General features: G+C 50.1%; 1 protein-coding gene across 9 annotated transcripts in view; it reads right to left on the bottom strand.

The window, feature by feature from the left end:
- The window catches only part of SHANK3 (SH3 and multiple ankyrin repeat domains 3), a 436,398-nt gene that overhangs the window by 258,018 nt on the left and 160,775 nt on the right, over nucleotides 1-17,605 (bottom strand). For 8 of the 9 annotated variants that reach the window (XR_014172130.1, XR_014172131.1, XM_081926705.1 and 5 more), the window contains exon 4: nucleotides 16,532-16,603. Coding sequence is in view for 7 of the 9 variants with exons in the window: in XM_081926705.1 (XP_081782831.1) it covers nucleotides 16,532-16,603 (72 nt within the window). In the remaining 2 variants the exon portion in view is untranslated. Of the gene's footprint in view, nucleotides 1-10,152; nucleotides 10,382-16,531; nucleotides 16,604-17,605 lie in introns of those variants that run through there. The other variant, XM_081926710.1, reaches the window with a different exon arrangement.

Genomic DNA, 17,605 nt, shown 5'->3' with positions numbered 1-17,605 from the left:
GAAAGCTTTCTGGGTCGTGGCCAGCATGACTAAACCGCTTCTGGCACAACAGAACACCGTGATGGAAACCAGAGCGCAAGGAAACGTCGTTTACCTTCCCACTTCAGTGGTACCTATTTATCTACTTGCACTGGCGTGTATTCGAACTGCTAGGTTGGCAGGAGCTGGGACAGAGCAACAGGAGCTCAGCCCATCGCGAGGGCTGACTTTCTGATCGGCAAGCCCAGAAGGCTCAGTGGTTTAGACCACAGCACCACCCATGTCCCTTCTACCTGTGAACCTTCTACCTTCAAGGCACAAACTCCCTGCATCAATTTATCTGCTAAGAAGACTCTAGTTTTCCAGGGTGTGAAATTGGGAAGAGATTTTGCTTCCCACAGTGTAGAACATCCATATGCCCCCAAGAGCCCCAGCCAGAATGGCTCTGAGGCTGATGGGAACTGTGGTCCAGAGCATCTAACAAAGATTGACAAAGGCAGGTGAGGAAGCCTGTTCCTTCTCACCTCATGTTCATTCCATGTCAAGAAGAGGTGGCGCACGACTTCAAACCAGTTCCAAAATCTGCCAACTCCATTGACCAGAAGCAGAAGAGGACAAATGTACCGTGAGCAGTGATCCCTCTTTGAAACAACCTTCCATTCCCTGGAAAACAGAAGCCCTGCTGTTTTAGCTTTAAAAGCCTGGAAGCCAATCCAGGAATCCAAGCAAAGTCACTGCAGTTTGGCTTCTGCCTCTTGCAGGAGAAAGTTGGCCCATGCCAACTGTGCCCCCTGGTCCACTCTCTCTGACCAAGGGCCTCTTCCATATTGATTGATGCCCTCAGGGTCACACTCTGACCGCAATCCGATCCAGTCCTATGGGGCAAGTGTTAAAATACCAGCGGTCCCCGGCTCACTCCTCGCCAACCAAGGGAGGAGTGCAGGGCCAATTCCGTCCTCTGCTTGGCCTGGCAGGGCTCCACCGCTGAAGAGCTGGCTCATGAAATGTTCGGAGTACTAAAACAGCTTCTGGAAATTAATTTGCTTCCTGCTAGAGCCTCTGCAAAAGGGCAGCATGGAGAGAAAGGAGTCGTCAACCTTTGGGGGCACAAGAGCTGCAGGCAGCCAAGGATTCAGGGACTCTGAGGTGATGATGATGATGATGATGATGATTTTGGCTTGCTTAAAAAAAAAACCTACAGAAACATTTGCTCAGACAAGTCTGGGAGAAGCATTAGAGCAGAAATCATGCAAGCAAATATAAGTGGCATTCACCAAGAGTCACAGAATCATGGAATCGTAGAATTGGAAGAAACATCAAAGGACATCTAGTCCAACCCCTCGCCCTGCAATGCTGGAGTCACAGCAAAAGAATCCTTGGCAGATGGCCATCCAACCTCTGCTTAAAAACCTCCAAGGAAGGAGAGTCCACCGTCTCCCGAGGTTGTCTGCTCTACTGTGGAATGGCTCTTACTGTCAGAAAGTTATTCCTGCTGCTTAGTCAGAATCTCCTTCCTTGTCATTTGAAACCACTGGCTAAGGAGCCCTCTGGAGCAGCAGAAAACAAGGTTGGTCCACCTTCCATGGGAAAGCTATTTGAAGACTGCTAACACATCACCCCTCAGGGTTGGTCCAGACTTCCGCTTGTGTGGTTTTGCCTTTGCCTTGATGCTTCCCCCCTAAAAACCACTCTTTGGAGCTAAATTGGAACAAATGGCAATCTTCGGTGTTCCAATTCAGTGCTAAACCACTGGTTTTCCTGGGGCTGTGGATGAGCGGGGAGCACAGCAAGCAATGTAGGTTTTAGCAGAAGTCAAACTGTAACAGAACGGAAGCAACACCGATTGAGGGAGAAAAAGAAACTGTTGCCTTCTTGCATCTCTAAGCAGGATCGAACTGTTAGTGACTAACTAACTTCTAGTTGTCAGGAGTCCCAGTTAGAAGGCAACAGAGGCAAACGTACAAGCTTGTTCCCCAGGGAAGTCAGCCCATTTATTTATTTTTTGCAACTTTGCCCATTTTCAAGGCACTTCGCTCTGATTGTGAGAAAGATGATGACCTCTCAGACAGCAGGAAGAAGACCAGGATAGAGATCTGACTGCTTAATTGCAAAGCCCGTAAACAGCTTTCATTTAAGGAAAATGTTCAGAGGCTCACGCTGACACCAATTTGGCTCGGCTCTAAGGAGCGCTGATCTGCTGGAGAGATTTTCCCCAAGCGCCGGCGTTTGGAGTGTTGTTTCAAGGGCTGCATCATGCGCCAGCTTTTGCGGCACAGAAATAAACCTGATCTATGCGCTGTTTTCTGCAGGGGCCCCTTATAAAAACACACCCTTTCCCTTTCAGCCTGATGGCATCATCCTTGAGCCCCAGCTGGGAGATCATTCCTCCATGAGGGTGGGAAACTTGGCAAGGCTTTCAAAGGCCAGTCTTAGCTTTCCTTGGATGCTTCGGTTACACAATTCCGAAATTATGTCCCACAAACCTGCGAAAAGAGCAGCAGAGAGGAGCCGAGTCTCTGGTCAACAGAGGACCCCCTGGAGAAACCCCCTCCAGATGTTACCCCAACAGAGATCCTGTTTGTGTGTAACATTAGAGCTTTGCCTCTCATGACCTTGGTGGGTCAAATGCTATTGAAACTGTGTCAGGAGCGAAGGAGGATCTTGGGCCAAAGCGAAAATCTGGAGAGCAGCAGCAAAATAAACAAGGCAGTCGTGCGGAATCCTTTTTCCGTGTTACTCCATATGGCAGCTCCAGATGAGCTGGAATCAAACCGTACATTCCATTCCACTGAAGCTGACAGCAAGCGGCTCGATGAAGTCTCTGAGAGATTTCTGCAGTCTTGCACGGAACAAACGAAGGAGCCGGGAAGAAAAGGAAACCAGCGGACAGACCCAATTACCCTCTCGGCTGTGTCAGCGCTGTCGCCTGTAGGGTGATACTTTGCCTTTGGTCACAGGCCTCACATAGCATGCTGCTGCACACATTATATAGAAGCACACACACACACTGCCTGGTATAGTCAATGCGGGGCATATTATTGCCTCTTCTCATGACCTGAACTCCGCTTCCATTTGCAGGGAGAAGATTTCCTAAGGCAGCCACTTGGAACTGTCAGGGGAGCCCTGGCCTCTCCCCTGAGGGTCCTCATAAAATGGCAGCTGGCTGCGCCGCTGATATCTCTTGGCATCAGCAAATGATTCTATGGAGGGGTAACAACAACAACAATAACAACAATAATTTATTATTTATTCCCCGCCCATCTGGTTGGGTTTCCCCAGCCACTCTGGGCGGCTCCCAGTGAAATATTAAAACATGACAAAACATCAAACATTAAAAACTTCCCTAAACACGGCTGCCTTCAGGTGTCTTCTAAAAGTCAGGTAGATATTTCTTTCCTTGACATCTGACGGGAGGGCATTCTACAGGGTGGGCACCACTACCGAGAAGGCCCTCTGCCTGGTTCCCTTCAACCTCTCTTCTCGCAGGGAGGGAACCGCCAGAAGGCCCTCAGAGCTGGATCTCAAAGTCTGGGCTGAATGATGGGGGTGGAGACTCTCCTTCAGGTCTACTGGGCCGAGGCCGTTTAGGGATTTAAAGGTCAGCGCCAACACTTTGAATTGTGCTCGGAAACATACAGGGAGCCAATGTAGGTCTTTCAGGACCGGTGTTATATGGTCTCTGCGGCCACTCCCAGTCCCCAGTCTAGCTGCCGCATTCTGGATTAATTGCAGTTTCCAGGCCACCTTCAAAGGTAGCCCCACATAGAGCACATTGCAGTAGTCCAAGCGGGAGATAACTAGAACATGCACCACTCTTGCGAGACAGTCCGCGGGCAGATAGGGTCTCAGCCTGCGTACCAGATGGAGCTGATAAACAGCTGCCCTGGACACAAAATGGACCTGCATCTCCATGGACAGCTGTGAGTTCAGAATGACTCCCAGGCTGCACACCTGGTCCTTCAGGTAAACGGCCTCGGTCCTGTATACCTGAAGGAGCGTCTCCACCCCCATCGTTCAGCCCGGACACTGAGATCCAGCGCCGAGGGCCTTCTGGCGGTTCCCTCATTGCGAGAAGCGAAGCTACAGGGAACCAGACAGAGGGCCTTCTCGGTAGTGGCGCCCGCCCTGTGGAACGCCCTCCCATCAGATGTCAAAGAGATAAAGAATTACCTGACATTCAGAAGACATCTTAAGGCAGCCCTGTTCAGGGAAGTTTTTAATATGTAATGCTGTACTGTTTTTAACACTGATTGGGAGCCGCCCAGAGTGGCTGGGGAAACTCAGCCAGATGGGCGGGGTATAAATAATAAATTATTATTATTATTATTATTATTATTATTATTATTATTATTCAGGGCCACACTTACCCCACTCAGGACCAGGGAGTCCCCCACACCAGCCCGACCCCTGTCCCCCCAAAACAGTACTTCTGTCTTGTCAGGATTCAACCTCAATCTGTTAGCCGCCATCCATCCTCCAACAGCCTCCAGGCACTCACACAGGACCTTCACCGCCTTCACTGGTTCTGATTTAAAAGAGATATAGAACTGGGTAGGGAGCCATTCTGTAGACATTCTGTAAAAGGTAAAAGTAAAGGATGCTGTTTACCTTCCCACTGGAGCGCTACCTATTTATTTACTTGCACTTTGACGTGCTTTTGAGCTGCTAGGTTGGCAGGAGCAGGGACCGAGCAACGGGAGTTCACCCTGTCATGGGGATTCGAACCGCCGACCTTCTGATTGGCAAGCCCTGGGCTCTGTGCTTGAGACCACAGCGCCACCTGTGACATTCTGTAGCCACTCCCATTTCCTCCAACTGCTCTCCTCCTCCACCACGGTCCAATTCTGTTCACACCAGAATAATGCGTAGTGGCTCCCCTGCTTTGGAACACCCTCCCCAAAGAGGCTCCTCTAGCTGGCTTTTAGTTTCAGCAGCAAATGAGAGTGCTTCTACATGCAAGGCGGTTTCCTTGGCTCCCGTTCTCCAGTCCGTGTTTTCAGGGATGCCGCTGGGAAGTGGGTTTTAGACATTTCATTTGAGTGGCGTGTGCTTTTTATGCCATGATTGCTGGCCTCTATTGTTCATCATTTTGCATATTTCATGTGCAATGCTTCATGTATTTTCCTTTAACCAGAGAGAGAGACTTATGAATTTATAAACTCAGCAAACAAACATGCAGGTTTCATGGGGGTTCATGGAAGTGTAACCAATGGGATTCTGTCCTGCATGACTAACTTAGACACCCTCCAGCTTCTCCGCCCAACTTGGTCTAAATAAAGCCAAGGGATGAGAACCTGTTGCCACCTGTATAGGGTTTGCCTGATGCACACGGTTTAGGGATCAAATGCCTGAGTTAACTGGATGGCAGTGAGAAACACCAGGGCTATGTCACAGGGAGTGTTAGAAATCAAAATATTTTTGGTCTTTATGGTCCAGCTCTCACTTCCATACATCACTACTGGGAAAACCATAGCTTCCACTATACGGACCTTTGTTGGCAAGGTGATGTCTCTGCTTTTTAAGATGCTGTCTAGGTTTGTCATCGCTTTTCTCCCAAGGAGCAGGCGTCTTTTAATTTCATGAAAGGTGGTGAAAGGTGGAATGAAATGAATGAATGAATGAATGAAATCATTGACTGGAGGAGTCTTCAGTTGAGTGCCCATTGACTCTTCACTTGACCGCCCACACGCTTGCTTCCAATCAGGATTTTATGGGAAACGCTCCTGCCTTTCCATAAAATCCCAGCACCACAACCCTCTGAAGGGAGAGCTGGTTCATCAGGGCTGCATCGCTGCTAAGAGTTTGCATCCCACCTTCCTGCCTCTTTCTTTTTAAAAAAGTTTCTTTCCTTTCCTTACCTGGCTTTGCCTGCTGTTTTATATTTCATGGATTTCCCAGTTTTATCAATGTACCCTCCTCCAACCTCTGCATCCCTGCCTTTTCCCCTTTTCCTCTTTATTTCTCTCCTCCCCCTCTCAATCTTACATTTCGCTTACGGCATTTGACGTGTTAGTGGCGTCACCTGCCATTATTTTGCGATCTCCCCTGCACCTTAGTCTCCCTGCAATTCCACTGGCTGTACTGTTGGCGATTTAGTGCCTTGGAACATGTACATGTTTCGGTCCGTCCTGGATTCTGGTTTAACCCTTGCACTGCCTCAACTGACTTCTTGAAAACAGGCTTGCTGGGTCAAAAAGGGCCACCTTGACCATAAGCAGCTGGCCAGGTTCCTCCAGACACACAGAGAGAGAGGCTTAGGAAGGCACAAGGGCAACCAAGTGTCAACCCCAGTGTTTGCCCTCAGCATCTGATAGTCAGAGGTAGAATCAGAATCATAAAGGGACTCCCCAAGGGTCATCTAGTCCAGTGTTTCCCAACCTTGTGCCTCCAGCTGTTTTTGGACTACAATTCCCATCATCCCTTGCCACTGGTCTTGCTAGTCAGGGATGATGGGAGTTGTAGTTCAAAAACAGCTGGAGGCACAAGGTTGGGAAACACTGAGTCCAACCCCCTGCACTACAGGAATCTCAGCTAAAGCATCCATGACAGATGGCCACCCAATCTCTGCTTAATAATAATAAAATTTTATTTATATCCTGCCCTCCCCAGCCAAAGCCGGGCTCAGAGCGGCTAACAACAATAAAAGTAACACAGCATTCTGAAATCAATTCATTCTAAAATCAATTCAAAATCAAATTAATGGCAACCATTGGGCTAGAGTTCTGTGAGGATTACCAAAGGAGGGGGTCAGACTGTGCCTTGACTAAAGGCCAGGTGGAACAGCTCCGTCTTTCAGGCCCTGCGCAAAGATGTCAAGTCCCACAGGGCCCTAATCTCTTGTGACAGAGTGTTTCACGAGATTGGGGCCACGGCCGAAAAGGCCCTGGCTCTGGTTGAGGCCAGCCTAACCTCCCTGTGGCCCGGGACCTCCAAGATGTTTTTGTTTGAAGACCGTAAGGTCCTCCATGGGACATACCAGGAGAGGCGGTCCCGTAGGTACGAGGGTCCTAGGCCGTATAAAAAACCCCTTCCCTTTACTAATATTGGCTGTCCTTTTTTTTGTGGCTACCACAATTGCATCCATTCATGTCAGGAAGAAGCAATGTGAAGGGTTGGTAGTTTGGTACTAGGCAGGCCAAGGAACGCTCACAGTAAAAAAGCTCCGGTGAAATACGCAGCCGTAAAGACAAGAAGCCGGCAAGTGGGAGACCCCCAGTGCAGCAGAAACAGGAGCAGAGCCTCCAACGAGGAGGGAAATAGGAAACGTCATCCATGAAGGCTGCCCCTTATTGCTCTTTCACAAGCATTGAGGCCTAATAGTTTGTGAACGCTGAAGGCGCCATGCCAGAATTACCGATCGCTCCCATCACAACCTGGGATTTATCTCCGGGCTTTGAGGAAAGAGTTATGAGCGGGTCAGCTGCACGCCAGGGAAATGGTCTGTGCTCTGCTGCAGCTCAGCTGGTGAGAAGCCAGGTGAAAGGAGCCTTGCCGTGTCTTTCGTTCCCACAGCTGCGGAAGAGCTTGTCTGAAAACCAGGATCCCCAGCTCAGCCACACATCATCTTGGTTGCCCTCCTTTGCACACCTTCCAGCTTGTCAACATCCTTCTCAAATTGTGATGCACAGAATTGGTACTGTGACTTCCCTTGATCTGGAATTGATGCAGCCTAGAATAGCATCTGCCTTTTTTGCTGCTGCATCACAGTGTTGGCTCATATTAAGTTTGTAGTCCACCAAGACCCCCAGATCCTTTTCACATGTACTACTGGCAAGCCAGATGTCCCCCATCCTATATTTGTGCATCTGGTTCTTCCTGCCTAAGTGCAGAACCTGACATTTGTCCCTATTGAAACTCATTTTTTGTTTTTTTGTTTTTGTTGTTTTTTAAAGAGTACTGTTATTTATATTTATTTTACAGTTAAATACAATCAGAACAAAGCTCAAAAGCGGAGCAGCAGGTACCCTCTGGACACACACTCACCAACTGCAATACAGGCATGTTTTGAGTTATTCACCTGAAAGTGAGTTGACCACAACTTGGCCATGCATAGACATCAAACCCACCCACCACTCCAGCAAACTCATTTTGTTAGCTTGCACCCAGTTCTCCAATCTGTTACTGGTCATCTTGAACTCCGATTCTGCTTCTGCAGCATTAGCTACCCCTCCCAGTTTGGTGTCACCTGCAAATTTGCTGAGCATCCCCTCAATTCCTTCATCTAAGAATGAATATAGCAATTTGTGAAAAGGTGGCATCAACGCCTCAGCAGAGGAGGAAATAACAGCACTGAGTACATGGTGCGGCTTAGGGTGGGGCAGAAGGTGAACAGGCCTTTCAGGGCCCCCTCCTTCTTCCCTGCACAGATAAACTCTATTTTGGGACTCAAAATTCAGACGGACACATTTTGACACAGCTACAAATCATTTGGTGCTCTAAGGGTTAGTAAGCAATTGGCCAGACTGACTCTTGTGTTCCTGGCCCCCACCCAGGGGTGCTGAGATCCTCAGGACACCTCTCAGGCCTTCTCTGGGCTCCAGGTAACTGTGGCAGGCTGGCCCAGATCGCATCTCATTTGAACAAAACTGCTTGGTGTCAGCAGACAACTCCTTTAAGTGTGCTTGGAGGGGCGGCTGCCAAAGTCGGGATATGAAGTTAATAGTCAAGAATGTGCTGGTAGAGGAATGGAGGGGCTGGAATGGGGGGGGAGAGATGTTGTGGGGGTGTTTGGCTCACAGCTGCCCAGCTGGTGGCCCTTGGCAAAGCAGCCCATTATCCTCCATTAGGAAGGAATTGTAAGGAAAATCAACAGCCTCCAGAAAAGGGCAGAGCGGGGGAATCAAGCTCATTACAAAAAGGAAAGAGGGAGGGGGAGAAATAGAGGAAGGAAGGAAAGAAGGAGTGCATGTAGCAGAGGCTCCTTTTCTTTCCCCCAAACTGCAACGGAAGGGAGGAAATGAGATGTTCTTCTTGCAAGGAACTGACTCCAACTGCCCTTCAGGAATCATCACCAGCTGGCAAGGCAGGAAAGTCCAGGACAGGGACAGGATCTGTGTGTGCGGAAGGGAAGCTGCAGGTGGGCCAAAGACCACCACCACCAGTGCAGCCCCTGCCCACAGGTGTCCAAGGACAAGCCCCCCACCCACCCAATCCAGTCCGCCTGCTGTCACGGAGGAAGCTCGAGGTTAAACAGCAAGCAAGTAGGTGCATCTCATCTGTTTGCCACCATGAGCTGTCAGATAATCAATTCCCTGACGCACAATGAAAAAGAAAGAAAAACCCAGAGAGAGGGAGAGAGAGAGAGAGGGAGGGAGAGAGGTCTTTAGCTGCCACCCCAGCAGGGAAGTCTCAAAGGAGGAGGAGGGGGAGCCTCTATCCTGGATGAGAAACCCAGTCTAGCTTCGGGATTGGGGACAGAGCCCCTTGCAGACCACCACCCCAGATTGACTCCTGTGCCAGCGCACCGAGGATCCGTCCAGGTTCTGAGGTGGCATCTCCAAGGTCTGAGACTCAGGTCCGTATCCCGCCCCCTCCCCCTGCTCCCCCCTCCACTGCACCCCCCAGTGTGAAGCAGACAGTGTGGAACAATCCCATGAAATAGTCAGAGGCCACAAGGCCAGCCTAAGAGATGCTGGAGAATGAGGCTAACAGTCTGCTTGCCACCCCCCCCCCGACTTTGCTCAAAAAAGGAGCAGCCGGGCCTTGCAGCACGGAATCACAGAACTAGAGAGTTGGAAGGGACCCCCAGGTCCCCTCGTCCAAACCCCAGAGCCTGAGGACATTTCAGAGCGGCCGCAGAGAACAATTTGCCGGCAAACTGGTGCCCTGGGGGGTCAAATCCATGCATGTCCTGTGGCTCTGCCACCCTTAACTGTGGCCGAGAACCATCCTCTGTGCAGAAGTTCAGCTTCATTTCCATCCTGCTAGCACCCTTCCACACCCAGGGGCGAGTGAACAGTGCCCTAGTTATCAGCCCATGTGCCAGGGGCAGAAATCCAGCGGGAGGGTGGCGGAGGGGCACAAATGGCCAACGCACGCCCACAGCGAGGCCACGTGTCAAATGTGGAGGCCAGCCCAGGCAGCCTGGAGGGAGTCCCCATCCCTTTCCCCACCAACGGAGTGGCAGTGAGGAAGGTCGAACCCAGAGCGTGTGGCTAAGTGAGGGTGGGGTACCTTGCTTTTGGCTCTGGACCTGCCCCGCCTCGGCTTTTGCTCCTGGTCTCCCCGCGGGGTCGGTTTCCTTCCCAGAGAGGCGCCCATCTTCCTCCCCACGGCGCTGACTCTGTCCCTCGCTCATCTCCACACTGGCTTGAGGACAGGGCGTAGAGCTCACACCCGGACGGACACACACGCACACAAATGCTCACTGTCAGGCGGACACACACACTCGCACATTCCACAACCTTCCCTCCGTCCAAGCAAAACAGCAGCGGCTGTGCTGAGGGGATGCACCGTGGCCAGCTTTGCAAATGACCCTTTCTGCAAGCCCCTCACTGCTGCTGTTGTTGCAGGAGGCATTTCTGTCTTTCCTCCCTTCCTGCCTTCCCCCTCGCCCTGCCAGACCTCTGCCTCTCTCTCCTCTCTCAGGCCAGCTGTCCCGAACGGCCCCTCTGGTGCCGCCTGACCCAGAAGGAAGGGGGCAACTGCCAGCCACCTGCCATCGGCTCCAAAGGCTGAAACTCAACACCATGTGAGGTTCCAGAGGACAGAGAGCCCAGGAAAGGATGGGCTGGGGCTGGGGGGGGGGGGTGGAGACAATGTCCTCCCTCTCGTTTAGTCATTTGTTTATTTTTTTAAAAAAAAATGCTGTCCTGCTTTTCCTCCAAAGCAGCCAACGACAAGACATTCAGATCAATAAAACAGTGTCATGAAAGAGGCAGCCACAGCAGGATCGATACCATCCCAGCAGCAGAAAGTGCTTCTTTGCTGGTTTGCCTCGTTTGTCCCTGCCTCTCCTCCGAGGAGCTCAAGGTGGCCCACAGAGTCACCTCGTCACAACGACCCTGCGAAGTAGGCTGGGTTAAGAGAGCAGCTAGCCCGAGGGAGCTCTGGGACGCAGGAGTTTGGATTTGATATCCTGCTTTATCACTATCTGGAGGATAGTTACATTCTCCTTTCCCTTCCTCCCCCACAACAAACACTCTGTGAGGTGAGTGGGGCTGAGAGACTTCAGAGAAGTGTGACTGGCCCAAGGTCACCCAGCAGCTGCAGGTGGAGGAGCACGGAATCGAACCCAGTTCCCCAGATTACGAGTCCACCGCTCTTAACCACTACACCACGCTGGCAGGATTTGAACCTGGGGCTCTGTGGTGCTAGACTTGAGCTGCTGCACTGCCATACGTCAGACATCAACCTCCCTCAAAGAGCCTCCATGCTTTAACCAACTGGTGAAATACACTGTTACACACCACCAGAAATCTGTGTCACTCGTATTGTATTTTTATGTTGTTGTGTGCCCTGAGATCTGCACATGACATTCTGGAAAAATATACAGTCGTTCCTTGGTTCTCGAACAGAATGTGCTCCAGGACCGTTTGACTCCCAGAACCATTTGAAAACCAAGGCGCAGCTTCCGATTGGCTGCAGGAGCGTCCTGCAGCCAATCAGAAGCCGCACCAGACATTCAGCTTCTGAAAACCGTTTGAAAACCAGAACACTCACTTCCAGGTTTCCATCGTTCGGGAGCCGATTTGTTTGGGAGTCAAGGTGTTTGAGATCCAAGGTATGACTGTAATGAAATGGTATATAATGAGATCTTATTTAACCCCAGTACCAGAAGATTAACTAAGCAAGCCATATAATAGGGCTCTAAAGTGAGTAAATACAGCCTAGCAGGGCTTCCCTAACCGGTTTCCAGCTGCTTTTGGACAATAATAATCATAATCATAATATTTATACCCCGCCCATCTGGGCGGCTTCCAACAGAATAATAAAACACAATAATATATCAAACATTAAAAGCTTCCCTAAACAGGGCTGCCTTCAGATGTCTTCTAAAAGACTACAGTTCCCATCATTCCTAGCTAGCAGGACCAATAAATACAAATTTAATAAATAATGAGAATAAATAATAAATCATATATAGCTTTTTGATTCAGCATTTGAGAGTGGGGAAAGCGGCAGGGGACGTTAAAAAAGAGCTCGGACATGGACCGGGAAAGTGTGGGCCTGGGCTTAGAAACTGTGGGGCAAAACTTAAGTGTGGACGAGCCCTAAGATGGACCTATGTCCTCAGTCACAGGCAAGTCTCTGGGAGAAAGCATTGCCTGGATTTTTGCTGTGAGGTTTTCCTTACGGAAGGGAACAGCAGCTCCTGGAAAGATCAGGCCTTTGCTAGACATCATTGCCCATTCTCAAGCAGAACCACGGTGAGAAACTGTTTCAAAACCCAATTGAAAACCCCTCCTGAAAACAGCCGCAGGGTCTACTCCAATCAGTATATCCATGGACAAGTCACAATCCAGACTCTGGCTCACATCGCTCCCACACGGCTCTCCCCATTCCGTGAGACATTCTTCGGAGATTTCTGCACCTTTAGCCATCACAAAAGCGTAGCCTGCCTAAAAAGAGAGACGGGTTTCCTTGTGCAGAATTGCAGCAGTGGAAATCAAAGAGCGCTCCTAAAAGCACCTCCAGGGATCACAAGTCTTCAAAAAAACCCCCACAATTCTGTGATGATTTTACTAACAACATTTCCTTAATTATAGAGGGTATCAAGCTATCTCCTCTGACTCATGATGAGAAGTTCAAAATGGCTCACACTGGCCTAGAGGTAATTAACTCTGCGGAAGATTTGTATCCGCACCAAGATAACGCTCATTGAACGGAACGGAGCCTCAAAGTATTCTGAACTGCACAGAAGCCGTCCACAGACCAAGTCAATATTTGCGGCTGCTTACCAAGTGCCACTTTGCAATCATTTTCTGAAGGCTGCTTTCGTTGCCAAAAGGGCACGAATGAAAACTGCTATCTTAACCCAATCAGAGGGAATTTCAGGGGGCGGAGGGGGGAGCACATTGCCAACCACACGGAGCAAAGACAGCTTCTTGCAAAATAAAATAAAGGCTGCTCTGCGATATTGCTCATGCACACAGAAAAAGACAGACGAGGAAGGGTGGAAAGAGGCTCCGCTGGCCGACTCTTCAAACTGCTGAAGGCTGGTATTCATACATCTGCAGGGCTTCTCCTGCCTTTTCTCCCAAGGAGCTCAGAGCACCAGACGTGAGCTGCTTCGGAGGCAGGAGAAAAACAGGCCAGCCTTCCCTTTAGATGAACATCACCCTGGTGCTTCCTCAAGGTGAGGGCTCACCATTGCTAGAGGCAGAAGGCCAGGCCAAATGGGCTCCTTTGGCCCGATTCTGCAAGGCTCTTTCTAATAAAATAAGATCGGGATTTAGTCCAGCAGGTCCTCAACCCTTGGAACAGACAAGGGACCAACCCAAGCATTTTGTGGCCTCGGCCACAAGGACAACAAGCTGCCTGCCAGGCTCTGCAGCAGCAGACCCAACCTATGGGTCCCCAGATGTTATTGGACTACAACTCCCATCATCCCTGAGCTCTGGCCTTGCTAGCTAGGGATGGTGGGAGTTGTAGTCCAACAACATCTGGGGACCCACAGGTTGAGAACCGCTGGACCAGATGATCCCTGGCTGTGCCTTCCAACTGCACAAGTCTATGATCTTGCCTGCTGGATGCCTCTGGGTGGGTTGGAGGGATCCATCTGGACAAACAGGGCAGGGGGGGCAGCGGGGAGAGATCATCATTTCTCTCCCAGCTTTCCATCTGCAGCATTTTGCCCTCCGCCCAACAGCTGCTGTTTCCTAGATGGACTGAAACCTCAGAGGCACTCTCCCCCTCCTTCTCCCTGCACAAGAGCGCCAGAAACCAGGCCGGCACCCCTGGAGCTGGCGGCCACATTGAGCGGCCCTGCTGTGAGCAAAAGGGAGGGGTGCAGGCAGGAGGGGAGAAGGGGGAGTGGGCATCATTTCATGTCTCAAACAACAAGAGCTGCTTCAGCAGCTGAGGCATACTTCACGGGGTCAATTGTTGAAGCCCCCTCTTAGGCAGTGGGGTAGGCAAGCGATGGCTCAAAGACCAAGGAGGCATCCAATTGGCACTCTCCAATGGAAGGGCTGCAGCTCAGTGGCAGATTGCCTACAGGTAAGGGTAAAGGGACCCCTGACCATTAGGTCCAGTCGTGGACGACTCTGGGGTTGCGGCGCTCATCTCACTTTACTGGCCAAGGGAGCTGGCGTACAGCTTCCGGGTCATGTGGCCAGCATGACTAAGCCGCTTCTGGCGAACCAGAGCAGTGCATGGAAATGCTGTTTACCTTCCCGCCGGAGTGGTACCTACTTATCTACTTGCACTTTGACGTGCTTTCAAACTGCTAGGTTGGCAGGAGCAGGGACTGAGCAACAGGAGCTCACCCCGTTGCGGGGATTCGAACCGCCGACCTTCTGATCGGCAAGTCCTAGGCTCTGTGGTTTAACCCATAGCGCCACCTGCGTCCCTGCTCTGCATGAAAACAGAATGCCTGCTTTGCATGAAAACAAATCCACATTTAATTCCTGGGATCTCTAGGTCGGGCAAGGAATGTCCCCCACTTGCCCTGGTCTGAAACCCTGTAGAGCGGCTGCCAGCCAGTGTAGCTAAAAGAACGTTAGAAGAGCCTGCTGCTGGATCAGGCCAGTGGCTCAGCTGGTCCAGCACCCTGTTCTTCTCACATAGGCCAACCAGATGCCCATTATGGGAAGCCTGAAAGCAGGATCTGAGCACATTAGCCCTCTCCCTTCACATGGTTTCCAGCAACTGGTACTCAAAAGGATAAAACCATGCTGGGTAGTAGCTATGTGTCTTGAAATAAAAATGTGTCTTGAAATAAATAAATAAAATGTACCAAGCAAACACATACATAAATATATAAACCACATGTCTGGAGCAGAACAGGAAGACTGCCCTGAAACCATTTTGACTCCCAAGCTGACCAAATGTTTTCTCTGCAAGGAGGGAGCGGGTGAGGGAACCTTCCCATTGTCTCAGGAATTGCGTAATCACCATCTCAAAGGAATGGCCAGGAAAGGCAATCAGATAAGGCATTATCAGATAACTTGGCAGATAGGAAAAACAACAACACTCAAATTTCTGTTGTAGACCGCCTTTTCTGTGATGTAGGTATGATCATTGCCTCCTGTGGGAGTAAGATCCATGGTTTAAAGAGATGCCCCAGTGGGAAACCCGAAAGCAGGATTCAAACTCAAGAGCATCTCTCCCCTCCTGCAGTTTCCAGCAACTGGGATTCAGAATCATCGCTGCCTCTGACCGTGGAGGCAGAAGACAGCCATCCTGGCTGGTAGCCATCAATAGCCCTCTCCTCTTCCTCCATGAATTTGCCCAAATCTCTTTTAAAGCCATCCAAGTTGTTCGCCATCACTGCCTCCTATGGCAGGGAGTTCCGCAGTTTAAGTGCGTGAATAAGGACTTTTTGAATGTGTCATTCATCGGATGCTCACGCATTCCAGTGTCACGAGAGAGGAAGAAAGACTTTTCTCTATCCACTTTTCCATCATTTTATAAATTTTGATACATTTTGCCGTCTCTACCCCTCGTGGAAGACCCAGAGCGAACGGCACAGGCCAGGTATAGGTACGGTAGCTTTGAGCAATGGTGTCACCTGGACAGGGCTCTGGGGGTAGACGCCAGGGTTCCCATTCAACAGAACAAGGGGGGGGGGCAGATGCAACGCTGCCGTCTTCCCACATCTTAATACTGTTATGAAAATTACGGGGCGGGGAGCACATCTTTAAAGTTGTTAAATGTTACAAATATTATGCCTAAATGTATCCTTTCGACTTGACAGCTCAGGGAAGTTACCTAGTTTTAAAAATCATATAACATCAACTCCTTTGCCAGTTTCCTTCATTCTACCGCCAATTTGTTTCATTGCCCTCAAGCGGGAGGTCACGTACTCACAGGAAAGTACTCATAGCTGTCAATCGTGGGCAAAGGCACTCCTCCAGACTTGCCTAGGTGGCAGACTATGCAAACCAGAGTTCTATTGTTCTTTTGCAGTAGGTGCTTAGAATGTACTTCCCAATACATATCCTGTATCCGCCTGTTGCCCCAACACATTCCTCCTATGTGAATCATGTATAACCCTCCCCTTGTCTGATGTAGTGATGATGTAGTGATGATGCTCAACAAACTGTATGCTGGGATAAGATAGAAACTTTTAAAAATCCTTGTCACCCCATCCTCAGGGTTCAACCTTTTTCAACCTGTTGCGCAATAAACTTTGATCTACAGCTATTTGCTCTGGGTGGTGGCTGGACTCCTTCCTTTCCGACGAGCTGGGTGACTGAGCAGCCTCGCACCTAGATTTTTCCCATAACAATACACATCAACACCCACAGATCCTGCTCTCACACCTCCAACACAATGACATCAGAGTCTAAAACGACCTAACTGCACCCACCACTGGGCCTGAGAAATGCTGGGGGCTGGGTCATGTGCAAGGGCCTCCCCTGCTCGCCTTGAGGGTGGCTTGTCTTACCTTTGTGTGCAACTTGGCAAACTGCTTGTCGTCCAGCAGGCTCTGGATGTAAACTCGCCTCTTGTACCGGAACTGGAGAACAAGAGCAGAGGGGAGAAAGGAGCGTCACCCACAAATCGCCAAAACAGGCCCTGTGCCAAGGGCAGCCCACAGCCTACAGAGGCATTGAAGAATGTCAAGAAAGCCCAGTTGCAGGATCAGGACCAAGGGGTGGGTGGGCTTTAGTCTAGCATCTTGTTCTCCCACTGTCCAACCAGGTGCCTGAATGGAAAGTCCACAAGCAGGACCTCTCCCCACCTGCGATTCCCAGGAGATGGTATTCGGCGGCTCACCACGGCGGTTCAGTTCCTTCCCTTTGGAAGCATTACAAGTTATTTTATATCTTGGGGGATATAACAGCAGCTCCATAGCTCAGAGCTTATCCACACTTACCTTTCCTCCGCTGTTTTCACACATGGTCCACACTTTAAAGCTATCTCTGAGACCCTTTTTTTAGATCTGGAGATTTAAAGCTGCTCTTTAAAGCTGAATCAGAGAAAACATCAATCCGCAGAAAACCCAAATGGCTGTTTGCTCCAATTCAGCTTTAAAGAACAGGTTTTGGCAGGGAAAAGGGCACTTGGACACAGAGCTTTAAAATTGGACCTGGGAACTACCCCCATTTTTTTTAAAAAAAGTAATACATGGGTAGGACCGAATCACTCCATGCCTGCTCAATCTTGGCTGTAAAAAGGCTCAGAGGCGAAGTCAGTACTCTCCTAAGAATGTTCTTGGGCTCTGATGAATTGTCAGGGTAGAGGAATTCTAGTGTCACCCTCTCACCCACCAGAGCAAACACGTTCCATACTGAGAGTTGGGAATTAAAAAAGAGAGAGAGAAAGAGAGAGAGTTGGGAGAACGGGCAAGTCCATTCACCTGGGCGGGCACAGAGGAAGGGGGAAATTGGTTAGGTCTGTTGGGCAAACAACCTGGGGATTTACAGGTCAAAACCATGTTCACAGGGAACTGGTCCAAATCCTACATGGGGCTCATTCAAACTTCCGTTTGGTCCGTGATTTCTAGGCGTGGTTCTGA

Source organism: Podarcis melisellensis (assembly GCF_964234715.1).
Source record: "Podarcis melisellensis genome assembly, chromosome: 10".
Taxonomy (NCBI): Eukaryota; Metazoa; Chordata; class Lepidosauria; order Squamata; family Lacertidae; genus Podarcis; species Podarcis melisellensis.
Note: the sequence above shows the minus strand (reverse complement) of the source record. Positions and strands in the feature narration are given on the sequence as shown.